The sequence below is a fragment of the Etheostoma spectabile genome, chromosome 17, assembly GCF_008692095.1.
Source record: "Etheostoma spectabile isolate EspeVRDwgs_2016 chromosome 17, UIUC_Espe_1.0, whole genome shotgun sequence".
Lineage (NCBI taxonomy): Eukaryota > Metazoa > Chordata > Actinopteri > Perciformes > Percidae > Etheostoma > Etheostoma spectabile.
This window is the reverse complement of record NC_045749.1, coordinates 24143656-24158338: the sequence shown is the minus strand read 5'-3', so window position 1 is coordinate 24158338 and position 14683 is coordinate 24143656. Positions and strand designations below refer to the sequence as shown.

At 41.6% G+C, this 14683-nt stretch overlaps 1 protein-coding gene across 2 annotated transcripts in view; it reads left to right on the top strand.

The window, feature by feature from the left end:
• Window positions 1-8497, top strand: part of shtn1 (shootin 1) — a 29079-nt gene extending 20582 nt beyond the window's left edge. For both annotated transcript variants that reach the window (XM_032542011.1, XM_032542012.1), the window contains exons 12-16: window positions 996-1078; window positions 4317-4420; window positions 5813-5863; window positions 6508-6628; window positions 7281-8497. In XM_032542011.1, the coding sequence (XP_032397902.1) occupies window positions 996-1078; window positions 4317-4420; window positions 5813-5863; window positions 6508-6628; window positions 7281-7312 (391 nt within the window). In that variant the 3' untranslated portion in view covers window positions 7313-8497. The remainder of the gene's footprint in view (window positions 1-995; window positions 1079-4316; window positions 4421-5812; window positions 5864-6507; window positions 6629-7280) is intronic.
• Window positions 8498-14683: the final 6186 nt, after the last annotated feature.

Here is a 14683-nt window from a genome sequence, read left to right as displayed (position 1 = left end):
CAACTCATACAATCAGATGGTACTAATAGTACTCTGTAAAAATACTCTGTTTTACGTAAAAGTCCTCCAGAAAAAATGTTCCTTCAGTAAAAGTCTTTAAGTATACTCAGCAAAATGTAGTTGAAGTAATATAAGTATTTTAAGAAAGTGGGAAGGATCCACCCAGCTGTGTGTTTAATGACATCATCATCTCAGCTGGACCTGGAGCTGTTATATTGTTGCTAGGTTACTTTATAATAAACTTCCGATTATAAACTACATGTGTTTAGTGTGCAGGAATCTTAATGTGGAAAGGAACTAGTAACTAAAGTAACTAGTAACTAAAGCTGTCAGATGACTATATGTATTCATCACTGATTCTGAGGCTCTGTTGGAATCTTTTGTTGCTGTTATGATATAAAAGTGAGAACAAAAAGTTTGAAATGAGGACATTCTGGTGAGCAAGCAATAGGGCTGGGCAATAAGTTAATATGATCATTTATCGTCTTTCAATGGAATCATTTTGTGATGAAATCATATATCGAGATATTGTACTAAACAGTTACATTGTCTAAATTGATAAAAACAAGCACACACTAGTCTGTTCTCAGAGAATCTGTTGTGAAAAATGTTGAGGGTATATCATTTGTAGAATTGCAGATTTATTTTAACATCACACTATTTTTGTGCATGCACGTCAACATAGTCAGCATATAGCTGGAAATCTCTAGAATTTCACCTGAAACTGTTTACCACATTTTGGATGGATATCTAACATCTTATTAAAAAAATCTTTTGTGAGAGCACCAATAGTCAACCCGACAGTATCGTCGCAAAATTGATGTATTTGGTCAAGAGAATATATGATATTGTTTCTCCACATAGCCCAGCCCGAGCATGCAAAACCAAAAGCAAATTATTTGACCAAAATGAATTCCAGGAAGCACTCTGGGGTCATGCGACAGCAGCTGCCTGATCATCATCCATCTGATCTTCATGTGTGCCCCCCCCTGCAGCGCGCTGTTGTCACTGATTCGAAAGAGAGCAGACATCAGTACTGACATCCCACTAGTGGTCCAGGACTCAGCCAAGACCCCAGGTACACGTCAAGCATCCACAACATGTGCATTACATATACTGTGTAGATATATATATATATACTGAATATTAAGGGTGTGACGAGATCTCGTTTTACGAGATCTCGCGAGATTAAAACGTGACGAGATTTCTCGTCGAGGTGAAAAGTTGTCTCGTGAGGCGATGTGATGTCAGCGTGATGGAGCGTGAAATTACTATTGAAGATCCCCCTGCCACTTTTAAATCATTTGTGTGGCAACATTTTGTGGAAACAGTCGACATGCTTATATTCTTGAAAAAGAACATGACCATATCTTAGGCTGTTCTGTGTAGTTTCTCTCTTTTTCATGCTTGAAGAAAAAAATTGTTTCTGTTTGCACTTGTAGTTTTGAGAGAGCAGTACTTTGGTTATTGATACACTTACTGTTTGCATTTAAAGTGTTATTTTTCTGTTATTTACACATTTATTTTATTTATACTGTTTATTTTTTATGTTCGGTTTGTGGAAAGGAGTTAGATTTCTCGTGTGAAATTGTACAGGGCAGAAGCCGGTTGGTAGAGTTTATACAAAACATTTTGCAGTGTTTGCACGTCCTTTACTGCATATAATTCATTAAAATAGTAAAAAAAAAAAAAGTTAAATAACATTCATCATTTATAGTTGATTTCAAAATGCACCTAAATTGTTTTGCATTTTGTGATTTTTCAGTTGAATAAAAAAACTATTTTCCATTCATATATTTCATCGAGGATTTCTTTAATTTTTTTTTAAAAATCTCGTCTCGTTCTCGTGAACCCAATCTCGTGATGCGTCTCGTCTCGTGGAGTAAGCGTCTCGTCACACCCCTACTGAATATATATTATCTGATGCAGGGCTTTGTTTGATATGCAGTAATTATGCAGCAGTATAACTACGGTATACACAGCAAGGGCACCTGCAGCTGCAGTTTAAGAGTAGTTTTATAGTTAACTATTTCTACAACAACAAAAACACAAAGCTTATTCTGAAACAACAAAGAAACAACAACCACTGCGTTATAACCTGTCTGGCACACACACACACACACACACACACACACACACACACACACACACACACACACACACACACACACACACACACACACACGCGCGCTTTGAACAAGACAGGGACATTGAGCAAGAAATGTAAGAAAGCAAGAAGTCAAAGGAGAAAGAATTAAAGAACCCAATAAATTAGAAGCCAGTAATTCCCCTGCAGACCTGCTCAGCTGAAAGACTTTTCCAAAATATGACCCCCCCTTGCTGGGAGATTTGCATTTCCATGAAGAAGCAGCGTTCAGTTGTTCTGCACCACATATCTTCAGCAAACTGCTGTACTCTCACTTCTTTTAAACCAAGGCTTTTCTTTTTTATTCAATTTTTTTTAAATTAATTGTTCATTTGTTACACTGCAATGTAACTTAATTCTTGTATTTCATACCTGTTTTAGCTGATTTTATAGTCTCTTTAATGGATGTTGTAACTACTATCTACTACTCTATATGTATAACAAAGTTATAGTTGTTAGACATCTTAATGCAGAAATACTACATATTATATAGTCAAGTAAAGTGTAAGAATATCATTAAAAGTATGCAAGAACATTTGATGTGTCATAACACAAATTTTTGGGTGATGAGTAACATTTAACAATGTAACGTTTCCCCAAAAGAAAAGTCACTCTAAAGACACAATTCACTCAAATTATAGATACCTGAAACAATTTCTACGCGACCTGTAGCTGTATGTAACGCTGTATACAGGTCCGCATGTGATAGCAATAACAAAATAACATATCAACTCCATTATAACTTTTAGGCAACATAGATCCAAGTTGAATACTTGGTTTTCCTGGTCCCCTTTTGTACTGATACCACAACCTGGACCAATACCAATCACCCCCCCCCCCCAGCACCTCCACTTCTGTCAGAACCAGTGGTAAAGGACCATGGAGAGCAGGCCAGTTTCTTTGCGTTGACTGTTGATGGTTGACGGTTGAACGGGGGCGTGTGGACCGCTCCGTGTGAGGCTGGTCAGCGTGCTAACATGTCCAGCTGGACTGGGATTGATAAAGGGAACGTTACCTGCAGGTGGGCCATTTTTGGCTTTTGTGCGCATGTACACTTTTATTATGGATTCTACGCACTTTTGTATAAATGAGGCCCCTGGTCTTGAGTCCTATTTGTGCATTTTAGATTTAATCCTTTTGGCCCTTTTCTTTGCAAACAAAGTCACGTTTGTGTAGAAGGACAAATGTTGAAGCAAGTGGTGCATGGGAAATTCAATCTTAAATCTCCATCATCGGCTATTAGGTCAAGCTGGTGAATTCTTTAATTTGTGCAAACAAAGGGAAGCCTTGACTTGATGGAGCAGGTAAGACGTCCATGTTGACTCAACGGACTGTACTGTGTCATCATTTTGTGAAACAGTTTTTGAATTTATGAGGCCTGAATTGTGGGCTGCCAACTGGGTATTTGTTGGAATTCCACCCAGGCTGAATAGGTTCAGGCCAAGGATCCAGCACTCTGACACCTGAATAATAGTCTCTTTGGAGGGAAAAATTTTACTATTACTTTAACACAAAATAGCTTTTGTGTGACATTTGGAAGACATCTTACTGACAATAGTTCTGTTGTGTATGCCATTGAATGTTGAAAATTAAATATTCACATTCTTTGCCAGTGGGCTGCATTAATAACAGAATTAGATTTTTTGTTCCCACCTTTAATGAACTTGAGAAACTCTTTACCTCACAGAAAATTTGGATGAAAAATTGCTGCATAGTCTTAATGTTTTCACACAGTGAGTCAAATTAATTCCAGAATAATGTTGGTAACCTCACACACCACAAAGCCTCAAAACCTTACAGGTGTACCTTATTTACTACATCAATAATTATTAGTTTTTCCATGACTACTGCCAAATCCACCCTGAAACAGGCATGACACTAATGCAGATCATTCAATGCTTATGGCATAATTAAAACGCTGGAGGTTCTCCAACAAAAACTTCATTGATTGGTCCTGGGGGCTGGTGTCATTTTCAAGCTTTTACATCCCAATGAGCTATATTTCAAGTGCAGCGCTAATGATGCCCATGAATTACACAGGGCCTACTTCTCCAAATCATTTAAACTCACTTTGGTTCTTGGCAGTCTCCCACTGAGGCAGACTCGTGTTGGTGTCAGTGAAGCCGCTAAACACGACATGTCTGTTAAAAAGGACCTTTGTCTCTGCCAGGAGTGGACATCAGGCAGCAGGCAGTGGAGGAAATGATGCACAGGATTAAGAAAGGCGTTCAGCTCCGACCTGTCAGCCAGTCACCCAACCGAGCCAGGAGACAGGTACCTTCAGTCCTTTTCTCAAATGATGTAACACTATCTGGGACCTGCTGTGGTTGGGACATTTAAAGCCAGTTCATGAAAGCTCTCACTGTAACCTGTAGTGTGATGACAGTAAACTGTCAGTAATAGCCAATAACACTGCAGCACTGTGTGTGTGTGTGTGTGTGTGTGTGTGTGTGGTGTGTGTGTGTGTGTGTGTGGTGTGTGTGTGTGTGTGTGTGTGTGTGTGTGTGTGTGTGTGTGTGTGTGTGTGCGTGCTCTGGCACACACACCTCTGTACTACTGCTCTCCACTGTGTGGTATTCATCCGACAATAGTCCTTTATTTATGGTGCCTCACTTGAATGACAAGCTAATGTTACTGTAAGGTTAATCCATCCACCTACCCATCCATCCATCCATCCATCCATCCATCCATCCATCCATCCATCCATCCATCCACCCACTTATCTGGGGCTGGTTCAGTTCAGAGTTCTTTATTTTCCTTCAGTTGGCGGTCCAAAAAACAAAATCATGTAAAAAAACACAATAAACAAAGTTCGAAACATCTTCTGGGCCGTATTTATGGATTAGACTACCTGAGGAAGGTAGGGCCGGGCCGCTGCAGGACTCCCGGGTCCCCTCTTACAGGGTGAGCTAGGGGCCGCCCGATGTCTTTTTATTTTTTTGTCAAGGGGAGGGTCATCCAACTTTTGTGTTCATGAAAACAGAAAAAGTCGGCGTGAATGTCAACGCAAAATCATGATGTCATGTTGGTCAGACAGACAAGAAACGACAGCCCCCACCTGCAGAAAGTTGGTAGGAAAGTCCAGAACAAACAGCAGAGACGTCTCACAGTGAATACTACAGATTAGAGACGGAGAGAGAAGATATGAAGATATGAAAACATGAAACTGGAGAGTTATTAGAGGAAGGGCATGGCATCGGAATTGTGACTGGAAATGTGTTGTCATCTTTGTTGAAAAATTACCAAAAAGGAAAACCTAATTGTACATTGTTGAGCGTCCATTGTTCAGTGCTCTTAAAGCCATCAGCGTGTGGGATTATCTAAGAGTTGCTTGTTTTGGTAAAACATGACATATGGCCAAGACATCTTTTAGTCTGTATGTTCCTCCGCCACAACAACTCCGCCAAATTAGATAGCATTAGGACCTGCTCTGCGAGGTAATTATAAATAATGAGGATGGGAAAATTGACGTGACTCAAAATGATTGTGTGTTTACACATTGGCTTCTGTGGAAAGCATACGTCGCCGTGCAATGTCTCGTCTCCGTGGTAAGAGGTGCAGTTAAGCCTCTAAGTGCTGAATGTGGAAAAATAAGTATAATGTGTAATGTGTGACTGCTGTTTATTTACCAAACCCATCTTTTTCCTCCTATTTTCCTTTTATCAGATGGAGAGGCCGCCCTCCAATTCTGCCATTCAGGAACTCAAAGGAATCATGGTAATGGGATGTCCTCACAAGACATGTTTTACAGCTTGAACTTTGAGACTCTGTTTTCCTCCCTGTGCATGGACGGGTTCACCCCACAGTTAGAGAATAATACAATGAACAGAGGTTGGAAAAGTAGTCAGATGTTTTACCTAAGAGAAAGTGTTACTGCAACATTTAAAGAGCTGCAGTCAATATGTATCTACTTCATAAACAAGACCTTGTTCTTTACATTATGCATCCCATCCAGCTGAAGGCAGACGAGTACCAGCTCAAACTGCTGGGGTAGGAAGCACACTGGACGCTAATGTCAAATATAGATGGGTTTCAGTTTTGGAGGTTAAATTATGGAATGAGTAGAACGTATGGCTCTGTTGACTTTCAAAAAAGCTTTAAAATGTAAAATAATTAGGGGTTATTAAGTAAGTTATTTGATTAAAATGGAAGATGACTAGGGTTGTACTCAAGTACTTTCTTTTTGGGGGGATTTCTGGGATGTCTATGGATATTATGGGATAGGCAAAAATAGGCCTTTCCTTTTTCAGTGAGCTACAGTGGCAAATTGTGGGAATTAATTAATTCTTCATCCTCATCATCATCATCATATAGTAGTGTCTCTCTGTTTGACGGCGTGTGATTTCGTTGAAACTGTCAAGGAGAACTTCGGCAGAGCCTCCCCCCCACCGAAGGCAGTGTCTTCGTCCCCAAACGGCGACGAGCAGCTGCAGAGGATCCTGCTGAGACGCCGCGATGCACTGGAGTCCCAGCACCCCCCCAGTAAGTCTCATCCCCTTAATGTCACACTGTCTGCGGGCCATAATGCATCTACCAGGTCTTCCCTAATCCGGACCAGTTGTCTGTTTAGAATTGTATTGCAATCCCAATATGGACTGGTAGCAATAGTCAAATCACAGGGGGGGGGGGGACACAATATTTGTTAAAGGCAAAGTATGTAAGTATATATCCTACACTAGAAAAAGTCTTTGTTTGGTACAGATCCTTGTAAAAACCCACTTTAATTATTTTAATTTTTTTACTGTAATTTTTTAAATGACAATGAGAAATTATACAAAAGTGGTCATTCCCTCCAGAAACCTCTGCCCTCAACCTCCAAGACATGCCTCAGACCTTTCTTCTTATAATTTTGATTAAAGGTATCCTGTCCCGCAGTATCCCTCTGTAGAAACTACCCTATGTCTCCTTCAATGAACTGGTCAAATGTTTTCCTGTTTTCTCATACACCTCCAGTTTGCTTTTTAATATATAGATTAATCTCTCCATGGACATACATTGTCCCATATGAGAGTTATAGTCCTTTTGAACTGTAGTATAGCAAGATCATTTCTATTCTTGGGGATTTGTTGGATCAGCAGTCATTCTTAGAAAGTAAGGAATGATTGTTTCAGTGAGTGTTTGGATCTCTGTGCAGGTCTCCCTCCCGTCCTCTCCCCCGCTGTGTGAAGGGCCCCGGGCTGACCTCAGCATCCACCCATATAGACTGGACGTGGGAGACGCAAGATCACATGACACAAGATCACCGTCTAGCATTTCATTTGACTAAATGATAAATAATCAAACTGAGGAGTCACACGCCTTACTCAGCCACACGCCACACTCAACCACACGCCTTACTCAGTCACACGCCTTACTCAGTCACACGCCTTACTCAGCCACACGCCTTACTCAGTCACACGCCTTACTCAGCCACACGCCTTACTCAGCCACACGCCTTACTCAGCCACACGCCTTACTCAGCCACACGCCTTACTCAGCCACACGCCTTACTCAGCCACACGCCTTACTCAGCCACACGCCTTACTCAGCCACACGCCTTACTCAGTCACACGCCTTACTCAGCCACACGCCTTACTCAGCCACACGCCACACTCAGCCACACGCCACACTCAGCCACACGCCTTACTCAGCCCCTCGGCTCGGTTAAATAGACCTGGCGCATATCTTTAGTGGAGTTTGACATTCGAGCAGGAGGGGGGGGGGGGGGGGGGGGGGGGGGGGCAAAAAAAAGAACCTCATTGTACCCTGTCCGACCTCTGGGGGAACACAGCACGAGCACATATGAACAAAACACACATGCTAAATAAACTGACAGTATGGGTTCATTTTTAAAGCAGATTTTAAATGACATTGTAACATTTTATGTAAGAATTTGTCCTGATGAAATCCAATCGCGGTCTGGGATCAACAGACAGACGGTGGCGGGATGCCCCGACACTTAAATTCATTTAAAATGTAACAGTGACCAATCAGTGTTGAGATGCCTCTCCAAACGCAGAAACAAAACGCAATCACACGTTAAGAAAAATATCCGTATTTTGCCGTAGTCCAAAGAAACAAAAAAAAGTAACCACGGCGATCAGTAGATCCACAAAAAGGCTCCCGGTGTACCTCAACGCCGTCACCTTCACCAGCAGCTCCAAACACCACCTCGCCGTTTAAACAAAGTCCAAATCTACACAATCAGTAAGTCAGCTCCCAGCTAATCTATACACACGGCATTTAGGCAACCTTTACTGCAACGTTGGCACGGCAACATGTCCAGACTAGTGCAACAGTAACTTTAGTTTTTGGCGTCCTGCATATGTGTCAACAATGGTCTCAGGTGACCTCACATGACCCAGAGCACTGCCAAAATATATTTTTTACTAAAGCAGTATATGAAATTAGATGTATTACCTACCACCATTTCGTTATTTTCTGTTATTTAAACTATTTTTAAAGTATCCGGTCATGCCAGATGGAATTATTCTTATTTTTGAAACAATGCGATTACCTGTTTCAGCCACCAGGGGACGCAAATTCCGCATATGGCCATGATTTTTGTAACTCTCTGAAGTTCCTGTCTTCTGGAAGTTGTATTTAAACTCATGCTGGAGACGTGAAGTTTAGCCTGTCCCTCGATGAAATCAAAGATATTGCTGGTGAGGGTTTAACTAAAGCCTAGTTATCACCGACCTCCAAAAGGAGACATTCCCTTATCATGCAGCTGTCTAGATTCTCTCAATCTGTCCAGACAAAAAACATAATTATACATGGACCGGTTGGTTATTATATTCTCTTCCCCTGACCTGTGACATATGAATGACCTGATGTGGTCTAAGCTTTCCCTTTGTCTCATCATACCACAACACGGTGCTTCTGGAAATCCCACCACATGAGTCACTGCACAGATGTCTCTAACAGTGGGGAAAGACTTTACAACTCTGGACAGCGTTGGAGTCAAGACCACCTCAACCAAGACCAGACCAAGCACCCATACAGTGGACACACACCGAGCTAACGTGCATAGCTTATAACTGCCAAATGACTTTGGGTGTGGGGGGGGGGGAGAGATTTCTGGAGAGGCACATTGATAACATTAGCTAGCTAGCTTCGGGGGTTAACAGAAAACTAAAGTGGAGGCAGGTCCAACTCGTTGGAATGAGCCGTGACCACGGCATTAAATCAGTCAGGGTGTGATGTTGATTCATTCCATTTAATGTTTAATGAAGTCTAATATCATTCATATTACTATCAAAAGCATGTCGTTCTTTTCACTGCTGTCAAAGAAAACCAGAAAACAAAAAAGGAAATAAAGAAATAAAACAAATAAACTTGTTGTTGGCTCCATTCAGTTTTTCTGTGAGAATCAACAACACCGTCTCCAGAAATGATGTTTGTGCTAAATTGCAAAAGAAAAGGGAAACATAACACATCCCAGATTACAATTTAGTCAACGTGATGAGGGAATATTTGTATTGAATGAATTTGGCAAATTGCAAAATGTTGATGCTGAACATATCGATAAAATGTCACTGACAACATATTTTATTTATCATTAATTTGATTATGTGATTGAATTATCCTCGGATCTTTAATAATTCTCTGAGTTTTTGTGGAGCTGGAATTCCATTCCCATTCTTGTTGGAACCCGTGTAGAACGTGTCTTAGCATTGTCTTCCTGAAACAAGCATGAAAAAGACGAGGCGTGGATGGCAGCGTATGTTGCTCCAAAACCTTATTGTACCTTTCAGCATTAATGGTGCCTTCACAGATGTGTAAGTTACCCCATACACCCCCCCCCCCCCCCCCCCCCCCATACCATCACAGATGCTGGCTTTTGAACTCTGCACTGATAAAAATCTGCATGGTCTTTTTCCACTTTGACCTGAAGGACATGACGTCCATGATTTTGAAATGTGGACTCGTCAGACACAGCACACTGTCCATCTCAGATGAGCTCGGCCCAGAGAAGCCGGCGGCGTTTCTGAGTGTTGTGGATCTATGGCTTTGGCTTTGCATGGTAGAGTAACTGTGTTAACTTATAATGGTTTTCCAAAGTGGTCCTGATCCCACATGGTGACATACTTGACATAATGCAGCGCTGCACTGAGGGATCCAAGGTCACGGCCATTCACTGTAAAAAAAAAGATTTGTACCAATCAAGACCAATTAACCTGTTCAGCTGTGGAACGTCCCCGCTTGTTAGGAACGCAGGCGTCAGGTTTACCAAAACATTAAGCAGGTTGAACATTAAATATATTGTCCTTGTAGTGTATGCAATTGAATAAATGTTGAAAAGGATTTGCAAATCATTGAATTTTATTGAATTTATTTACATTTACACAATGTCCCAACTTCATTGGAAATGGGGTTTGTATCTTTACTAATAACACGTTGGATTCATGTAAAAATAAAAAATGACAGATGGTTCTGTTTAGGGAACAGAAAAGCTCCTGGTTAGGTTTTGGGAAAGATGACAGTATGCGTTTACTTTAATAACATTTAAATAAATCCACAATATCTCCCCTAACTTAGCCAAAAACCTTAACCTTAGTTAGACCCAGACCCCAGTCTCTGTTGTAGGCCCACCCTGACCCCTCCTTGTGTGTGGCACATAAAGCAGTTCAGTTCCCAGTTAGTTTGAATGATTTTGCTCAAAATGTAACAAACTTGTGTCATAGCTGCAATGCATTCTGGTCTACTGAGTCTACTGTTGGTGGAGAAATCTCCACAATGCATTTCTCCCTACATGTGGAGGTTAATTTGTGTAAGAAACGGTTTCATTCTGAGTAAATAATAAAATACGATTTAAAAAAATCTGATTTTGTAGTTATTTGGGGAACATTATAATGATATGCAGAGGGAAGACTTCCCCCCCGAGCTGGTTTGTAACGGTGTTAAAGGGTCTTAGGGTGGATCTCCCCTTTAAGTCCCAGTCAGCGGTGAGTGTTAGTCAGGTGTGGAGCAGAGGATCAGCCTGTGCCCTTTGAAAATCACAATGACTGTTTTATGACTGATTTATCCACAATGGGGGGGGGGGGGGGGGGGCTGCTGGCGTGTTGTTTTTTGTCCCCTCGACACCTGCCCAAATGTCCCAGACCCTTCCTCCAGCGAGGGATTGAAACGTGAGAAGTGTGAACTGTGGGCGATGTCCGTCACCTATTGGGTTCCGCTGTTAATTAAAGCTCAGGCTTCATTTAGCACTGAGGTGCAATTTCCAGCAATCCCCCCCCCCCCCCCCCCCCCGACAGAGTGTTGAGGAAATGTCATTGTTGCTCTTTTCTAACCAGATTCATCAGCAGCAGGCTTCAAAGACTCCACTCCACCTTCCACACGCTCATTCATCCCTCGCTGCAGGAAGTCACACTCTAATTTTATTTAACAGCTCATTTAGTCCAAACAGTGGAGCTGCTAGAAACAGGAAATGGCCCGCGAGGAGATTCTCTAAACTAATCAGTTGTGCAGAGAGCATATTTGACTTTCCCTGCTCTATTTTCTCATGACACAAACAGCATGAGGATGTGGGAATTATCTTGGAGGATAGAGTGTCGGAGAGTGGTCCACCTGCGTGGGTAGGAGTAAAATGGGAAGGAAAAGGTCTTTGTATTGATGTTTGTCCCGTCCTCATCTCGTCCCTATCAAATGAGGTTCTTCTAGTCTCTGTGTCCCAACCGCCAAGAGCCTGGGTCTGTCTGAGCGGTCTACCTAAAATCCAGTTTTTCCACGCCACTGTTGCACCAAATGCTTGCTCTTGGGAAATGATTGAGTCTTTGTAAATTATAGAGTGTGGTCTAGACCTACTTTATCTGTAAAGTGTCCTGAGATAACTCCTACTGTGATTCTGACACTTGAATTCTAGTGGAGGCCATCTTGGCACATCTCAATAGTACGCCAACATGCACAATAGTCTCTGATTCCAAGAGGACCTGTTGTCTCCGTCTTCCTTCCCTCAGCAGAGACAAAGTCGATGACTGTCTCAGTTCTTCACTCCGCCATCTGCTCCAGCCGCCCAACCGGCTGATGTTGATTGACGGACGGTACACACACCGCTGATCGAGGCAAAACATGTAATTACACAAACCATGCTGTGTCCTTTTCTTCTCCCGCCGCCCATTCTCAGCTCTCCCCTCGTCATCGGCCGATACAATTTAATGTTTTGTTGTTTTTGTGTTCTTGTCCCTTCAGGGACCAGCAATTAGGGAGGTCCTTTTTAGTGTGTCTGGGAAACACTTAATTTGACCTATTTTGTTAGTCATTTCATTTATTTTCCCAAACATTGTAATTGGCTGGCGGGGAGCCTCAGTGGAGACGCTGCCGTGTGTCCAGCCTCAGTTTGTGTGTGCATGTCCCGTTGATTAGAGGTTGTCAGTTACAGCTAACCAAGAAACTGGAAGAATTATCAGTTTGAGAACATTTGTTATTGCATTTATTTGTCTGACATTAAAGTAAAATGGAGCAATTGTATAACCTAGACCCAGATGAATTCAGAGAAACTGAAATGTGTCAACCGGACCATACTATCAACATCTCCAGGGGAAATTTCATTTGCAGCCATAACATGTGAAGCAGAACTATGGTAGTGTGAGCAGGGCCATGTCAGCCACATTCACTCTGTTTAATGGAAGAGAGCTGTGAATAAGGGAAAACTCACTTGACAGGCCCATTGATGCAGCTGTATGCGGCTGATACACAAAGCATTTGTGAAGCTCCTCCATTTTCCACTGTATACAAGCAGCCTTTTTTTCTGTGGTGCAGGCCGGGCGGATGCTGGTCCAGGCCTCTCCCCTCCTGTTTCTACACACTGACAGAATCATTTCCTCCAGGAACTGAGGAGCCGTGAGAGGGGGCAGCGAGGGTGCTGACCAGTTATGAAGGGGCCTTTACCTCACACGTCCCAAACACACAGGAGGCAGGCTTTGTTAGACAACACTGACACAGTTCTGTGTGTGTGTGTGTGTGTGTTCTCTGACAGCTACTTACAGCCTTTTCTTATCCAGCTCTGTTAAAGTACGGACCTTCTCCTGGCCAAATGAACACAATGAATCTAGAAGTATTTAGTCTACTCTTGCATCTATTGGCTTATGTATTGTTTGAGTATTGTTCTTAATAAATGTATGATATGAAGCCACAATCATCCATCTGTGATATAAGGTCTGAGGATTTTAATTACTTGTATCATAATGGTCTTGTGTCAATATATTAGTTAATATGAATAAGTGTGATCGGTAACCCAGCCTTTTGAAGCGGTGAATATTTAAATAATTTAATTTGGTGGAGAGTTTTATAGTATTCTAGATTAACAGTTCCCAACATAGGGGTCGAGGCCCAACTAAGGGGTCGAAGGACACGCTTGAGGATTTGTGTGATGATTTACAGAATAGGAGAGCACAAAAAAATTAGGGCTGTTCAAATAATCAAATAGTAATCACAATTTCAATTTTTGGCTCCTAACAATCACGTAAGTATTAAAGGGAATGTCACAATTGAAGGTGTTTTTTTAAGTTTAATAAATGCATAATCTTTCCAAAAATCAAGGAGGAATCTTGTTGAATAATCGTGATTTTCAATGTTGTAGTGTAACTGGATGCAGTAGACAAGGATTTGTTTTGAAGTGTTGGGAATCACTGATCTACGTGCTGTTTCAGAGGATTATTCCACGGCGTGGTACCTCCTCGACTCTACTCGCCATCTTTGGTTTTCCGTGACCATAAAAGTCCCTGGTACCCGCTAGCAGGACGTCATGTGGTCACGGTAGTTACTGCTCTGACGACCAACCACGGCTCGCCTCACAAATGAGGCGGTACTAATCTGCAACGGAGAGAGGACGGGGCACCGTGGCCGAGTCGAACCGCGCTTAGTCAAGCTGAGCTGAGTGGAACCGAGTCGAACCGAGCCGAGTAGAGCTGAGTTGAACCGAGCCGAGTCGGGCTGAGTAGAGCTGAGCTGAGTAGAACCGAGCCGAGTAGAGCTGGGTCGAGCTGAGTCGAGTGGACCAGGTACCATGTAATGGAAAAACGCCATTTGTGACACCGATGAGGGCTAATGACCACACATTTCTACTTCAAATCAAGTGAATGGATATTAGGGGTGGGCCTAATATAATATCACAATATTTCAGGCTGTATATGCAATAATAATATTTTTCAGGATAGACAAATAACTCCATATTTCATAATAATAATAATAAATATAATAGGAACATACAATTGCAACAAAACAGATGTTAAAGTTTCTATATCAGCATAAACGTTAACAGTTGGCCTATAAATATTCAGTAAAAACTGAAACCAAAAATGATCTCTCAGTTCTTTAGTTTGCAAACAAAAGATTTGGTAGAAAATAGAAATAGTATAACAAAGGTCTCATCTAAACAGGGCAACTACATTAACAAGTTATATTTTGCCATTATGATAGGATTTTATAAATACTACATTGATATGAAAAATGATACCCTTTAATATTTGTAATTTGTATATCATATGGCACATCCCCAGTGAATATATTATTTTTCTACCTTAACAAAAATACAGAAACTGAATCTTTCTCTTTTGA